Here is a 14212-nt window from a genome sequence, read left to right on the forward strand (position 1 = left end):
GTTAGGCCTCTGCTCCCAGGGGCGCCTTATCTGCCTAAACAGGGTGTAATCTCCCAGAGTCACGACCCCCTTCCTCCTGCCAACCTGGGGTAAACTGAGCCGTTTTGCTGAAAGGCTGCAGGCGGCAATGAGGCACCCGCGACTCACCACACCCGGCCCAGGGCTGCTCACTCCCTCCTGCCGGGGCCTGCACTTTGGCTGCGTGCCTTCAGCACCTCTCGGCCCACAGCCAACCTCTGACCCCGCCACCTGCCTTTCCCCCTCAACCCGCTGCTCTGGCCTCCTCCATCCTGTCCCCCACAGCTGCTTCTGTGACAGCCTCTCCCATCTCCCTTCTCTTGCTGCCAGAAGCTCTTGCCCCCAAACCTTTGCAGGACTCTTCCTGGGAAAAATGTCACCTCCTCCAGAGCCACATTCACGGCACATTGTGTGGTTCTTTGTGGCCCTTACTGCCCTGAACCTGTCCTGGGGCCTCCTCCCTCAATCCCGGGCTCCTTGGGAGCAGTGTCTCCTTTCAACCAAAAGGGAATTGGGGCTCCAAGAGGGGAAGTGACTTGCTCAAGGTCACAAAGACCAGGGAGGCTGGACTGGAAGAGCCAGGTGGGCTTGGTTCCAGAAACCCCCGCCCCCGCCCTCACCCCGGCCCCCGACACCCAGCCCCCAGAGCTACCAGGTCTCCACCCAAGCTATAAAAGGTATGACTCACTGGCTGGCTGACAAAGCTGGCCACCCCTCCCCACCTGGAAGGCCCGAAGCCCAGGCCTGTCCAGCCCAGACACAGGAAACGGAGCCAGAGCTTAGGTGTGTTTATTCCTGTACAAATCATTACAAAACCAAGGTTAGGGTAGTGGCCAACATCCCCCCCTGCCCCAACCTGGGCCCCAATGTGCAATGGCTCACTGCTGGCCTCCTCCTCCTCCACCTGACCCCTCCCATTCCACAGCCTCCACCAGGAAGCCCTCCAGTCTTTCCTTCGAGACTCCAGAAGAGCAGCGTGGGGAAACCCACCCCACTGAGGCCCAGCAATAAAGTGCCTGGTGTAGAGTGAGGGGACAGAACCCAGGTGACAGCTCCCAGTCCCCTTGAGCCTTTCCAGGCCCAGCGAGGGGGAGGCCCCAGCAGCTGAAGACAAAAGGGCTGCAGGAAATCTCAGTTGGGCTGGGATCCCCCCTTTCTCAGCCCCCAAAGCTCCTGAAACAGGTGGAAAACCTCACTGCTGGATGGCAGAAAAGGGGGCCTGGCTCTTTAAGAGCCAAGCTAATGGCAGCTGGACAGCGGGGCTAAGAAAACCGCCAAAAGTTTATCCTTTCCTTTCAAAGTCCCAAAGCCTGAGGGAGCTTGCGTAAAAATACCTTCAAGTTTCCAGGAGGAGGAGGGAAAGGGAACCCCAGACTCTCAGGAAGCTGAGCACCCCAGCAAAGGGTGTGGCTGGAGGAGTCCAGGCTTAACGGAAGGCAGACCAGGAGGACAGGCCCAAGGTGGTTGCTGAGGAAGGTGGGAGGGTTCTCGGACCTGACACAGACAGAACAATGCCCAGAGAGGGTTCGTCCAAGGTCACTCAAGGCAGAGCCAAGACCTGACACCAGCCTCCCACTCCTGGGACCCACCCCCAACCCCCCAAATGCCCCAGCCTGGCCTCCAGACAGCTCCCACCCCCATGCAACCTCTTTCTGGCTCTGGGAAGTGAGGGGACAACACAAGGTTCCCAGCTCCTTGGGACAAGACCCCACTGTCCCAACCAACAGGACGTGATCTGGGGTCCATCCTGGGGCTCTGAACCAAGGCCTCATGGGAAAGGACATGACCTCAGCCTCAGATTACTCAGAAATACCCTGATTGACTCTGCTCAGACCCTGACTGACAAGAAATACCCTCAACACCTGATTAACCACATAGAAGCCCAAATCCCTGATTGGCCCAGAGATTCCCCCCAGGCGCTGAATGGCTGGAGGATACACCCTCTTCTGGCCTGATTGGCCAGAAGACACTCCGGCCAGCCTTGATTGGGCAGGAGATGGCCCTCGGTCGAGCGGCTGGGCGGAGACCCCTGCTCCTGTGTCCCCTGTGAGAGTCCCATGGCGGGGTGGCCTAGGTCCAGGAGGGGTGGGAGAAGGTGATTCCGTACAGCTGGGCCCAGGACGAGAAGACCCTCTTCTCCGTGATGAAGCGGTGGTGGTTGCCCTTGCGGCTGTGCTCATTCTGGATGTAGGTGACACACTCATCCGGACCCTTGGGCTCATAGTAGTGGTAGGGCATGTGCTGTAGTCGCGGCCGCTGGCTGGGGCAGAGCAGACGGGGCCATAAGGGCAAGGTGGACAAGGGCAGGACCCTGCCCTTTCCAGCCCCTGACCTGCTGTAGGGCCTCAGTGGGAGAAATCCCTGCCCCTCCCAGAAACTCAGTTTCCCCATCCATGAAATGGGTGTAGGGTAGACTCACTGTGGGACCCTCAATTTTTTTTTTCTTTTTTTTCTTTTTAGGGCTGCACCTGTGGCATAGGCTAGGGGTCAAATTGGAGCTATGGCTGCAGGCCTACACCACAGCCACAGCCACCATGGATCTGAGCCGCCTCTGTGACCTACGCCAAAGCTTGTGGCAATGCCGGATCCTTAACTCACTGAGCGAGGCCAGGGATCAAACTCACATCCTCATGGAGATTATATCAGGTTCTTAATTCGCTGAGCCACAACAGGAACTCCAATTTTTTTTTTTTTTTTTAATGCAGTAGAAACATCCTTTCCCCAAGAGGGTGGCACCGTGGGGTGAGTGGTAAGGACTGTAGGTTCTGGAGCCTGGCCCCCACCCCTTACTGTTTATGGGAACTGAGGCTGCTCACAAAACCTCCCCCTCCCCCTTCATAGTTTTTCTCATCTGTGAAATGGACAGAATAGTGCACCTTTTCCTTAGGATCACTATAAGGCATAAATAAGATGATAAAAAGCCACGCTTGGGGAGTTCTCGTTGTGGCACAGCAGAAATGAATCCGACTAGTATCCATGAGGATGTAGGTTCAATCCCTGACCTTGTTCAGTGGGTTAAGGATCCGGCATTGCGTGAACTGTGGTGTAGGTCACAGTGTGCTTTGGATCCCGCATTGCTGTGGCTGTGGCATAGACCAACAGCTGCAGCTCCAATTCAACCCCTAGCCTGGGAGCCTCCATATGTCACAGGTGTGGCCCTAAAAAGCAAAGAAAAAAAAAAAAAAAGCCAGGCTTGATACATGGTCAGCACTCAGTAAAAAAAATAGCTGTCACCTACCTGGCTTTTCACATAGTAATAATAAAAATAGTTATTATTAATATACTAGATGCTGGGATGGAGGCCCCTGAGGTAGTTCCAAAGAGCCTAGATTTCTGCAAAGAGGTTTGCAACCAGAAAACAGAGGCCCTCGAAGGCACCTCAGCCAAGGCTTCCAGGACCCCAGCTCACCCTGTGGCCAGTGGCTGGGCACCACCCTGGGGATGCTCACCTGCAGTAGTCGGGGGGGACCATGCCATAGACGTGCACGTGGTCACACAACTCCACCGCAATCACCATGGTGAACCAGCCTGTGCTCAACCACGAATGGGACTTTTCCCTGGGGGCAGAGGGGGTCACGATGAGGGGCCAGGCAGGCAGGGGTGAGGCAGGCAGGGAGGAAGGGTGAGCCCGCACGGAATTTCCCAGAACACCCCCACCCAATCATGGGGCCCTCCCCCCACTTAAATTACCCCCTGACCACCCTGCCGTGGGAGCAGAGGCGAGCTGGCAGAGCGCTTGTCTGGACAGAGCTGATGAATGTGGAAAGGGGTCCTTTGAGGAAAAGAATAGGAAGAGGGCATGCTGGGAATTAACTCGTGGGAAGACTGGTCCCACTTGGGCAGGCTGGGAGTGACCAGGACCACAGAGCATGGTTGGTGGAAGCAGCTGTGTACACACTAAGCGCAAACTCCTAAGGGGAGATTTACGGCCAGTGCAATAAGGCAAGAAAAAGAAATGAGGCATATAGATTGGAAAGGAAAAAACAAAACTGCTTATTTCGATATCTTTTTGCTATGACCATTTGCAGAGAAAATCCCAAAGAATCTACAAAAATCTCCTAGAACTAATAAGTAAATTTAGCAGGACTACAGGATATAAGGTCAACACACAAAAATCAATCATATTTCTATCTACTAGCAATGAATAATTAGAAACAAAAAAATTTAAATACTATATACAATAGCTCAAAAAAAAATTAAAAATATTTAGGTAGAAATTAGGAGTTCCCATCGTGGCACAGTGGTTAACAAATCCGACTAGGAACCATGAGGTTGTGGGTTCGGTCCCTGCCCTTGCTCAGTGGGTTAACGATCTGGCGTTGCCATGAGCTGTGGTGTAGGTTGCAGACGCGGCTCGGATCCCGCGTTGCTGTGGCTCTGGCGTAGGCCGGTGGCTACAGCTCCAATTCGCCGCCTAGCCTGGGAACCTCCATATGCCGCAGGAGCGGCCCAAGAAATAGCAAAAAGACAAAAATAAATAAATAAATAAATAAATAAAATAAATAAATAGAAATCAAACAATATATGGATCTATATGTGGGACATATTAGGTTAAATAAAAATATATTAAATTTGGAGTTCCCATGGTGGCTTAGTGGGTTAAGAATCTGACTAGTATCTATGAGGACATGGGTTTGATCCCCAGCCTCACGCAGTGGGTTAAGGATCTGGCATTGCTGTGAGCTGCAGTGTAAGTCACAGACACAGGTCGGATACGGCATTGCTGTGATTGTGGCTGTGGCAGGCAGCTGCAGCTCCCATTTGACCCCTAGCCTAGCAACGTCCACATGCTGCAGGTGCGACCCTAAAAAGATTTAAATATATATATGTATGTATATACATATATAATATAATTTCACTTATTCCTTTCATTTTTTTTTTCCATTTTTAACCACCCCACAGTATATGGAGTCCCTGGACCAGGGATTAGATCTGAGCCACAGTTGAGACCTAAGCCACAGCTGTGACAACACCAGATCCTTAACCCACTGTGCCAGACTGGGAATTGAACCCATGTCCCAGTGCTCTCAAGATGCTGCCAATCCATTTGCCACAGCAGGAATCCATCACTTATTTCTTTTTCTTTTATTTTTTTAAATTTTATAGCTGCACCGAGGCATATGAAAGTCCCCAGGCCAGTAATGAATTTGAACTGCAGCTGTGACCTGCAGCTGCAGGCAACGCCAGATCCTTTCACCCACTTCTCCAGGCCAAGGATCAAATTCGCCACTCTGCAGTGATCCAAGCCACTGCAGCTGGATTCTGAACCTACTGCGTCACAGCGGGAACGCCTCTTTTTACTTCTTAAACGTGGCTACTCTAAAACTTTTAATTACTTATGTGGCTCACATGATATTTCTATGGGAGAGCCCTGGCGTAGCTTCTCTAAGGCGATGAGTCAGAACGGCGCATGCTCTTAGAATAGAGCATGCTGGAAGCAACTGCGTGCTTACAGCAGGATGTGCGGAGCACGGTCAGCGTTTTCCATGCGGCATGGGGAGCTCGCCTACAAAGACACTAGCAATGACCGTGCAACCTTAGGGCAGAACACGCTGGAAGCCCTTGTTCTTCCAGAGCAAGGCACGCCCTCCTTGGGGAGATGTGGCCGCGCGGAGCGTGCTGGGAATGACTCACGCTAAGAGCTGGACCTGAAGCGAAGTCCCCTGGGAAACCTGATCAGAAGGTGGCCGGAAGTGCCCACACCCCCAGAGCAGTGCATGCCGGGAGCAACAGGCCCTCTGAGTGGAGCAGGCCGAGAGGGAGGCCAGGGCCGGCCAGGGGGAGCGAGCCGGAGGCTGGTACCTGTCCTTGCCTGTCTCACTCCGGAAGAGGTCGTCAAACTGGCGCATGCGCCCGAGAGACACGGCGTAGGCCTCCAGGTTGGGGAAGACCAGGCCTGCCCGCTGGATGACGCGCACCAGGCTGCCCTGCGGCTTCTGCATCTTGTTCGGGGGACCCCAGAAGATGAACACGGTTTCAGGGGTCCGGTTGACAAACTCCTGGGGCTTCCGCAGCACACGAATACACTGGAATGGGCCACCACGCGAAAGGTGGTTTTGTTGCCCACATCGGCTGAGTAGCCCGTGGTGGGTGCGTCATTCATGCGGATCGTGCACTCGGCCCGCTCGATCTCGGGGCCCAGCTTGGTGCCCAGCAGGTGGCTAGAGCTGGTGACAATCACACACTGGTGGCACCGGGAGGGCAGTGTCTGGGGGAATAAGGAAAGCCAACACTGTTAGGATCACTCAATGCCAGACTCCGTGCTCCATACAGCCAGGCCTCCAGCAGGCAGGCATATGATGCCCATTTTAAAGACGGGAAAACTGAGGCCCGTTCCTTCAACATTCAAGTATTCGCAGCAAGCTGGCTAATGGCCAAGTACATGGGACAGAACAATGAACCAAAGAGACCCCACTCGTGCCTATACGAAGCTCACGAATGGGGAGACAGACAGTGAACAAGTAAATGATAAGATAAGACCCGCTGGTAAGTTAAACATGCTAGGAAGGAAATGAAATAGGGGCAGGGGATCAAGAGTGGCAGGAGTGAGGGCTGCTCAAGGAAAGTCACGTGGGGCGACCTTTCTGAGCTGACACCTGGAGGATGAAACGGAACCGCGGAGGAGAAAGCATTCTGTAGGAGAAAGAGCAAAACCAGAGGCTCTGAAGTGGGATGACCATGGCGCAGCAAGAAACAAAAGACGGCTGCTTGGCTGGGGCAGCGTTAAGGAACGGACAGCACAGCATGCAAGGATGTCCCCAAGGTCACACAGCCGAGGAGTGCAGGGCCAGGATTTGAACCCAGGTCCATATGGCCATGGAGCCTCAGCCCAACTCCCCAGAGGAGACATCCTTCCCTATCACCCACGCACGGGACACCGCCTCATCCCTAGGAAAGGGTGTGGAAGCTGCCCTGAACCCGTTTTCCCATTGGTGAAATGAAGGGGTTGGACCCAACGCTGTCCGAAGCCTATTTTCTGCCCATGGAATTCCCACACACCCTTCAAGGCTAAGCTCAGCTGCCACCCGCTCCAGGCAGCCTTCTCTGAGCCCCTACTCCAAGATCCAGCAACAGGTCCCCTGAACCTGGCTTGGCCAGCTTTCGTGAGCTCTGCTTTTCCGCCTTCCCCCAAGCAGGCTGGAAACAGCTACAAGCCAAGCTCGGTCTCATCCCCTTCGGCATCACCCACACTCAAGCTGTCCCTTTTCTCCCCTTTTGAATTTCTCTTTCAAGGGTCCTTAGCATAGACAAAGTCTCAACTAGGTGTTAATCTGTTTCTAAACACCTGCTAATAGGCTTCTTTCCAGGCTCTACACGCTGAGTACACAAAGCCCTGAGAGATCTAGAAGGGTTGGTGAGGGGGTAGGGGGCCAGGGAGACCTCTTCCTGGAAGGTGGAGCCCATGCCTGAAGCCAATAATTTTCTCCTGATTCCAGGGAGAACCTCAGGGCTCAGAGGGCTGCAGGGTGAACCCCAGCAATACAGCCTGAGTTTCGTGGCTACCCAAGGCAAATAGAAGCATAACATCTGGCCTCTCTACACAGCTCTAACTCAGCAGGTGTTGGGGAAATACCCTGGGTCCTCCCCTCCCATGCTGTGTGGCCTTGGGCAAGTGGCTTCACCTCTCTGAGCCTCGGTTTCCCTGTCTCTTCAAGGAGATAAGGCCAACCGCACATCCCCAGGTATGAGGATCACGGCTGATCACAGTGCCCAGCACACAGCAGGCAACTGACAATGGGTAGCCGTTACTATTACTGTTGTGCGGTCAAGTACCCTAGCATCCTGCTCCCAAACCCTGTGTAGACCCCCCCACACAGAGACAGAGATCAGTGAAAACTAGAGAGCTTTCCAAAGGGATTCTGACTTGGGAGATGACAGGGCATTAGCACTAAGGGTGACACCTTGGAGAGTACTGAGCCCCAGAGAGCAGGGGGTACTGATCCAAGGTCACACAGCAAACAAGGGGCTGAAGGCTCTGGATTCCTGGGGTCCACCCTTTTCTTTAGGAGGGATAGAGGACGTAAGAAAAGAAGCGGAGGAGTTCCCATTGTGGCGCAGTGGTTAATGAATCCGACTAGGAACCATGAGGTTGCAGGTTCGGTCCTGCCCTTGCTCAGTGGGTTAAGGCTCCGGCATTGCCGTGAGCTGTGGTGTAGGCTGCAGACGCGGCTCGGATCCCACGTTACTGTGGCTGTGGTGTAGGCTGGTGGCTACAGCTCCGATTCGACCCCTGCCTGGGACCTCCATATGCCACGGGAAGCGGCCCTAGAAAAGGAAAAAAAAAAAAAGAGGTGGAAGAGGAGGAGGTGGGAGTGGCGATGGTGGTGACGGGGGTGGTGGGTCACCAGGCAGCCCCCAGGAAGCGCCCCAAAGCAGCTGCCCTACCTTGTTGCCGAGCAGGGGGACGTAGCCGTCGGTGATGCTCCATTTCTTGAGGTTGACGGGCCGGCGGGTGCGGCCCAGCTGGGAGCCGTAATGAAAGACCTCATTGGCGCTGTTGGAGCTGTAGAGGATGAGGATGGTGATGAGGGCAAAGAGGATCACGAACACTGCCGACCGCTGCTCCTGGAGAGGGGAGAGGCCAGTGAGGGCCCGGCTGCCGGCAGGCTCCTGCTCTTCGTTCCAGACCAGTCCGGGCACCACCTCCTCCAGGAAGGCCTCCTCCAGCCCCCTGAGGACCACCCATCACAGCACCAATTACACTGGATTCGAACTGCCCTCCCCCTCAATTAGGCTATGAGTTCTGAGGGCGGGGACAAAGTCAGCCTTGATCCCCCCCCTGTATCTCAGCTCCCAGGACGGGGCCCGGAGTGCGGAAGGATGCCGGGAGACAGGTGGGACCTTCAAATGAGAGGGTCCAGGTCTTTCCCAAACAGTCTCCCAGAAATGTCTGTCATTCATTTAAACCAGCGTGGAAAGGTCCTGGTCAGGAATCGGGATGCGTGGGTAGCTGGTGTACCAATATGCAGCAAAGGGCGGGGAATGGGATCTCCAGAGCAGCCACTGGGATTTATTTGCCCAAGGTCTGCAAGAGTAGATGGGACCTGGGAGTCCTGGCTCCCTGTGCGGGCCCTCTGTGCTGGGTATCGATGTATTGCTTCTCAGTCCGGGTTTGCTCTTTTGCCTGTTCTGTGAAAATGCATCTGGCCCTGGACACGGTTTTCCCGGCCCGCCAACTGCATAATAACCTTTGCCAGTAGAGGGCGCTGCAGAGGCATCTCAGAAGGAAAGGCGTTTGTTGCCTGGTTCTGGGGGCTTTGTGCCTGGTTCTGGCCCATTTGCTCCTACAGGGCTCATGGCTTTTCCAGTACACGATCCAGTGCTCAGGGGCCAGTAGCTTCCTCCAGCATCCCCCCTCAGGCCGTTACGAGGCAGTGGGCCTCTGACTCCTGCTGTGATCACAGCTTCTCCTGGTTGAGCTCATGCGACACACTCAACCACCTGTAACACCCAAAGCACATAAGCGTCCCCTCCCTGGAGCCATTCTGCATGATGCCTGAAGTGCCTCTTGGGAGTTATCACTGGTGAACAGCCTTTCCTGTAACCTGGCAGGTGGATTTATGAACACCCCACCACAGTGCGTTCTCTGCTATCCAGTGGGCCATAACAGTGTCCTGTCCAGCAAGGCCTGGATGTCAGCCCTGAGGGGTAGTGGCTGCTCCTTACATCTGATATTCCTGTATCCCGCAGAGTTCCAGTGACTTGTTACTCGGATGCCCAATTATAGTTGAGAATTCTTTATATGAAACATCCTCTGTTCAAATTACTGTGTGGTTTCTTCTCCGCATTGAACCCAGACACAACCACAGTACCCCACCCCCTGGCGCTCAGCCTGTGCCAAAGCTGTGGTGCAGTGGATCCTGGGAAAAGGGTGTGCAGGACCAGACACATAGTAGGTGCTCAAGAAAGCATAAATGAGTGGATGATGGGGAACCCTGGCCCCCTCAGAAGTGATGCTTGAAACACTGTCATCTTTGATGACTGCCCCTTCTCCCAGCCCCCCATGCACCCCCACCCCTCCACCCCCACCTCCTGCACAGGACTCTACAGTCATATACTCAGTCGATCCTTTACCGCAGATGGACAAGGCAAGCCTCAGAGGGCAGAGGTAGACATGGGCTCAGAGCAAGGCAGGAGCTTGCCCAAAGTCACAGAGATCCATGGCCACAGAAGGGCTCACACCAGGGCCTCCCAGGCATCGGCTGCTCCTCCGCAGGGAAGAAAGAATTGTGATGGCCTGGGTCTGAGGCGGATACAGAGGAACCCATTTCGTGGAGGAAAATAAGACGCTGAGATGGGGACAAGAAATGAAGGGGGGGAGTTCCCGTCGTGGCGCAGTGGTTAACGAATCCGACTAGGAACCATGAGGTTGCGGGTTCAATCCCTGGCCTTGCTCAGTGGGTTAAGGATCTGGCGTTGCCGTGAGCTGTGGTGTAGGTCGCAGACACGGCTCAGATCCCGAGTTGCTGTGGTTCTGGCATAGGCCGGTGGCTACAGCTCCGATTTGACCCCTAGCCTGGGAACCTCCATATGCCACGGGAAGCAGCCCTAGAAAAGGCAAAAGGGCCAAAAAAAAAAAAAAAGAAGAAGGGGGACTTACTTTGTTGCTACTCATCTCTCTCCGGCGGCGTCTGCTGAGGGGCAGGGGCCAGCGTCCAGCAGGGGGCCCAGGGGTCAGGGATGTGGGCTCACACCTGCAAGTCACAGAAAGGGTTATGGCCCGAGTGCCATCCCATAGGTCCAGCTGGTTCTAGGCTACACCCTCCCCACCCCACCAGCTCTCCTGCCCACCCATGATTTCAAGGCTCAGGGCTGTGCTCATTTTGCAGATGGAGATGCCGTGGCCCAGAAAGGGCAGGAACCAGCCTGAGGTCACAAAGCCAGGTGGCGGCAGAGCCCTGCCTCTCTCCCTGCCCTGTGTTCTCTCTCACTCTGCTCCTGAGCAGGGACCTCCACACACCAAGGCTCTCGAAGGCAGCCTGCAGGCCTAAAGCTGGCTCCTCTGCTGAGGCCCTGCCACCCACCCAGCTGGAGCCCTAGTCACACCCCAACTGTAAACCTTGCCTTTCGTTCCTTTTTTTTTTTTTTTTTTTTAGGGCCCCACCTGTGGCATATGGCAGTTCCCAGGCTAGGGGCTGGAAGTTCCCAGGCCAGGGGATGGAAATTCCCAGGCTAGAGGTCAAATGGGAGCTGCAGCTGCCAGCTTACACCACAACCACAGCAGTGCCACATCTGTGACCTACACTGCAGCTCATGGCAAGGCCAGATCATTAACCCACTGAGCGGGGCCAGGGATCGAACCTGCATCCTCATGGATACTCGTGGGGTTCTTAACCTGTTGAGCCACATTGGAAACTCCTGCCTTTTTGTTCCCGAGGCTTTGAAATAAAGCAACATTCCTTGTAGGGTCCCAAATTCCTCAGCGCTTACACCCTTCTGGGTCTCGCATACAGTGGTCCCTCTGACTGGGACACCCACCAGTACCCTGCTCAGGCAACTCATCCTGCAAGCCTAGGGTGGGCCAGAATGTCCCGTGTGCCACCTCCCCGATGGGCTGAGAGCTCTCTGAGGGCGCAGGCGGCACAGGGCCTCACTCACATTCTCCACTGTGCTCCAGGGCCCTGGAGATGGATGCAGGAGGACCACTGAAGGACTTCGTTGTTGGTTATTTTTTTCGTTTTGACTTCGCTCATTATTAAGTAAGATCTTGGGGGTTAAGGGCTCAGAGTCATCTGTCCGATGGCTATAATCACAGCCCCACCCTCAGAGGCGGGGGGCGGGGGGGGGCGGTGTCTCTGGGGACCAAGCAGCCTTGGGTAGCCTTTCCCTCGTGCCCCAGCCCCAGGGGCCTCGGTCACCTCTGCTCCTCCCTCCCCAAAAGACCCCGCCCCCCAATCCACGCAGGGCGCAACTTCTCTGCAGATCTCAATGTCCCCACCTGTCAAAAGGGAGAAAGTACTTGTGTCCAGCCACCTCCAGCAGAATCGAGGCCAGAAGCCACTAAGAGAAGGAGAGCACCAAGAGGGAGAAACTGGGGCCCAGGGGCTCCCCAGCTTCGTCCTCCCCTCCGAGGCCTCCCAGCTCCCGCCACTATCTCCGCCCCCTGACCTAGCAGCTGTTTACTCCTACGCTGTCACCAGGAAGAGCCGGAGAACCCCAGGCCAAAGGAGGTGCCCCCACGCCACTCCTGATTGGTTAGGCCCTAGCCCCTCCCACTGCCCAACCCCGCCCCCTCTCCTGGGACCCCCCCCCCACCGCCTCCAAGCCCTGCTTCAGGTTTCGCTGCAGCCAGACTTCAAAGCCAGTCGGGGAGGCCCCGCGACTTTCATCGGCGACTCTCATCGGGTCCGGTCCCTGCGGTCCAGATCAGGAAACTGAGGCTCATCAGAAGGGAGGTGCGGCGTGTCCTTGGTCTCATAGCCCCTTAGGGCAAAAGTCGTCCAGAATCCCTGGGTCCCCCATCTGCCCGGACGCCTCTGGCATTCCAGCTGCCTCTCTGAGCTGAGCCTCCTCTCTCACTCCCTTTCCTTCACTAAGCTCCCAGACACACCAGGAGCACTCCAGTTCCCAGGCCCAGCCCCCACTTGCCCACCTTTGCCTGAGCAGTGCCCTCAGCCAGGGCCACTGTACCCTTGGTCGGCCCCATCACAGTCCTGCTCTGAGTAGGCCGTGATCAGTACAGCTTCTCAAGTTCAAGTGGGAATCCCGGTTCCACCACTTACTGGCTGAGGGGCCTCGGACAAGCCATGGGACCTCTCTGAGCCTCAGTTTCCTCATCTGTGAAATGGAATAATAAGAATAGGTAACTCACAAGGTTGTTAGGCTTCAAGCAGATATGGCAAGGGTTTGAAAGTGCTTGGTCAGTGCCAGCCACTGTTAGTTTTCTGGTTATTCATTGTTCAAGGCCTGCCTGTCCATGAGCTTGCCCCAATCCTCTGATGCCTAGCCGGGAAACTTCCCTCTAATATCAATGAAGGCCGAGCCCTTGCTAAGCACCACCCACTCACTGAGTCTTCCTGGTAATTCTGCACAGTAGGGGCTCTTATCCCCACTTCACAGACGAGAAGACTGAGGTTCAGAGAGCAGAGCACTGTCCAGAGCTTGCTGGGGAACCTTTTTCCTGGTCCCAGGGTTGAGCCTGACCAGATCTCCCTCAAGGATCCCTCAGGGCTGGAACTGACCAGACGCCACGACTGTGCGCCCAGCCCCCGGCCCAGCAGCAGGGAGCAGGCGTGTTGGGGAGCAACTTGCTCAGGCTAGGGAGGCTGCAGCCCAGAGCTCTGAGCCAGAAGCGTGGTCTCGGCCCCAAGGTGGGCCGCGCCGAGGGGCTGAATCATGGGCTAACCGGTGGGGGCCACACCCTGCCCTCTGTTTGGGGGCTTTGCTTCTCCTAGCTCAGGGAGTCCTGCAGGGTCAGGACACCCCGATGAGCCGCGTGGGAGGAGAGCTCCCCGAAGTCGGGGGAGGGGAGCTCCTATTTCCAAATGGGGGGGGCCCGAAACCGTGGGTCCACCTGGGAGGGGGGCGACTCACCCTCTGCGCACCGACTCCCCTGACCTCCCCCCCAGCTCCAGCACTCTGGGGAGTCCAGAGCTCCAGCCTCAGCTGGGGAGAGAAGGGAGGCAGGAAGGCGGCAGGGTCTCCGAGCTCTAAGGGGGAAGTCAGCGGCAGGAGGCCCCGCGAACCCCACGACAGCCCTTGGGCGCGAGGGCCAGGATCTCCAGGCGCAGTTGCCAAGAGTGAGTGGGTCTAAAGGAGCCCCGGGGGCCCCCGCATCAATCTCCATCCTCAGCGGCTCCCGACCCCCCACACCAGGGGCGCTGACAGCGCCCCCTTCCCGCTGCCCGCCCCCGCGCGGCGCCCGCTCACCTCCCCGGGGGAGCGCCCGGCCCCCGGCGGCCCCCGAGCCCCCTCACGTGGCGCCGGGAGCCGAGAGCCGGGGTCCGCGCTCCTCTGGCCGCCCAGGCCCCGCCGCAGCCCCGGCCCGCCGGGTCCTAGCGCCGCCGCTCGCCGCTGGGGCCCAGGCCTGGGAGGCAGGCGGAGCCTTGAGGGGCCGCGGATGGCTCCGCCCCCGGGCGGTGCAAGCGGGGAGTGGGTGAGCGAGGCGACCCCGGGTCCCCGGGCACCGGAGCGCCTCGATTACGCCTCTGGGCAGCCTGTATGGACAATAACAACAGGCCTCGGGGAACCTTTA

At 56.5% G+C, this 14212-nt stretch overlaps 1 protein-coding gene across 1 annotated transcript; it reads right to left on the reverse strand.

The window, feature by feature from the left end:
* ST6GALNAC6 (ST6 N-acetylgalactosaminide alpha-2,6-sialyltransferase 6) lies at nucleotides 791–12781 on the reverse strand. Its single transcript, XM_021069422.1, is given in 8 exon segments — nucleotides 791–2278; nucleotides 3468–3575; nucleotides 5821–6037; nucleotides 6040–6226; nucleotides 8404–8583; nucleotides 10619–10712; nucleotides 11617–11724; nucleotides 12741–12781. Coding segments are annotated over 8 exon segments (1110 nt in total). The 5' UTR covers nucleotides 12767–12781; the 3' UTR covers nucleotides 791–2088.

The sequence above is a fragment of the Sus scrofa genome, chromosome 1 (genome assembly GCF_000003025.6).
Source record: "Sus scrofa isolate TJ Tabasco breed Duroc chromosome 1, Sscrofa11.1, whole genome shotgun sequence".
Lineage (NCBI taxonomy): Eukaryota > Metazoa > Chordata > Mammalia > Artiodactyla > Suidae > Sus > Sus scrofa.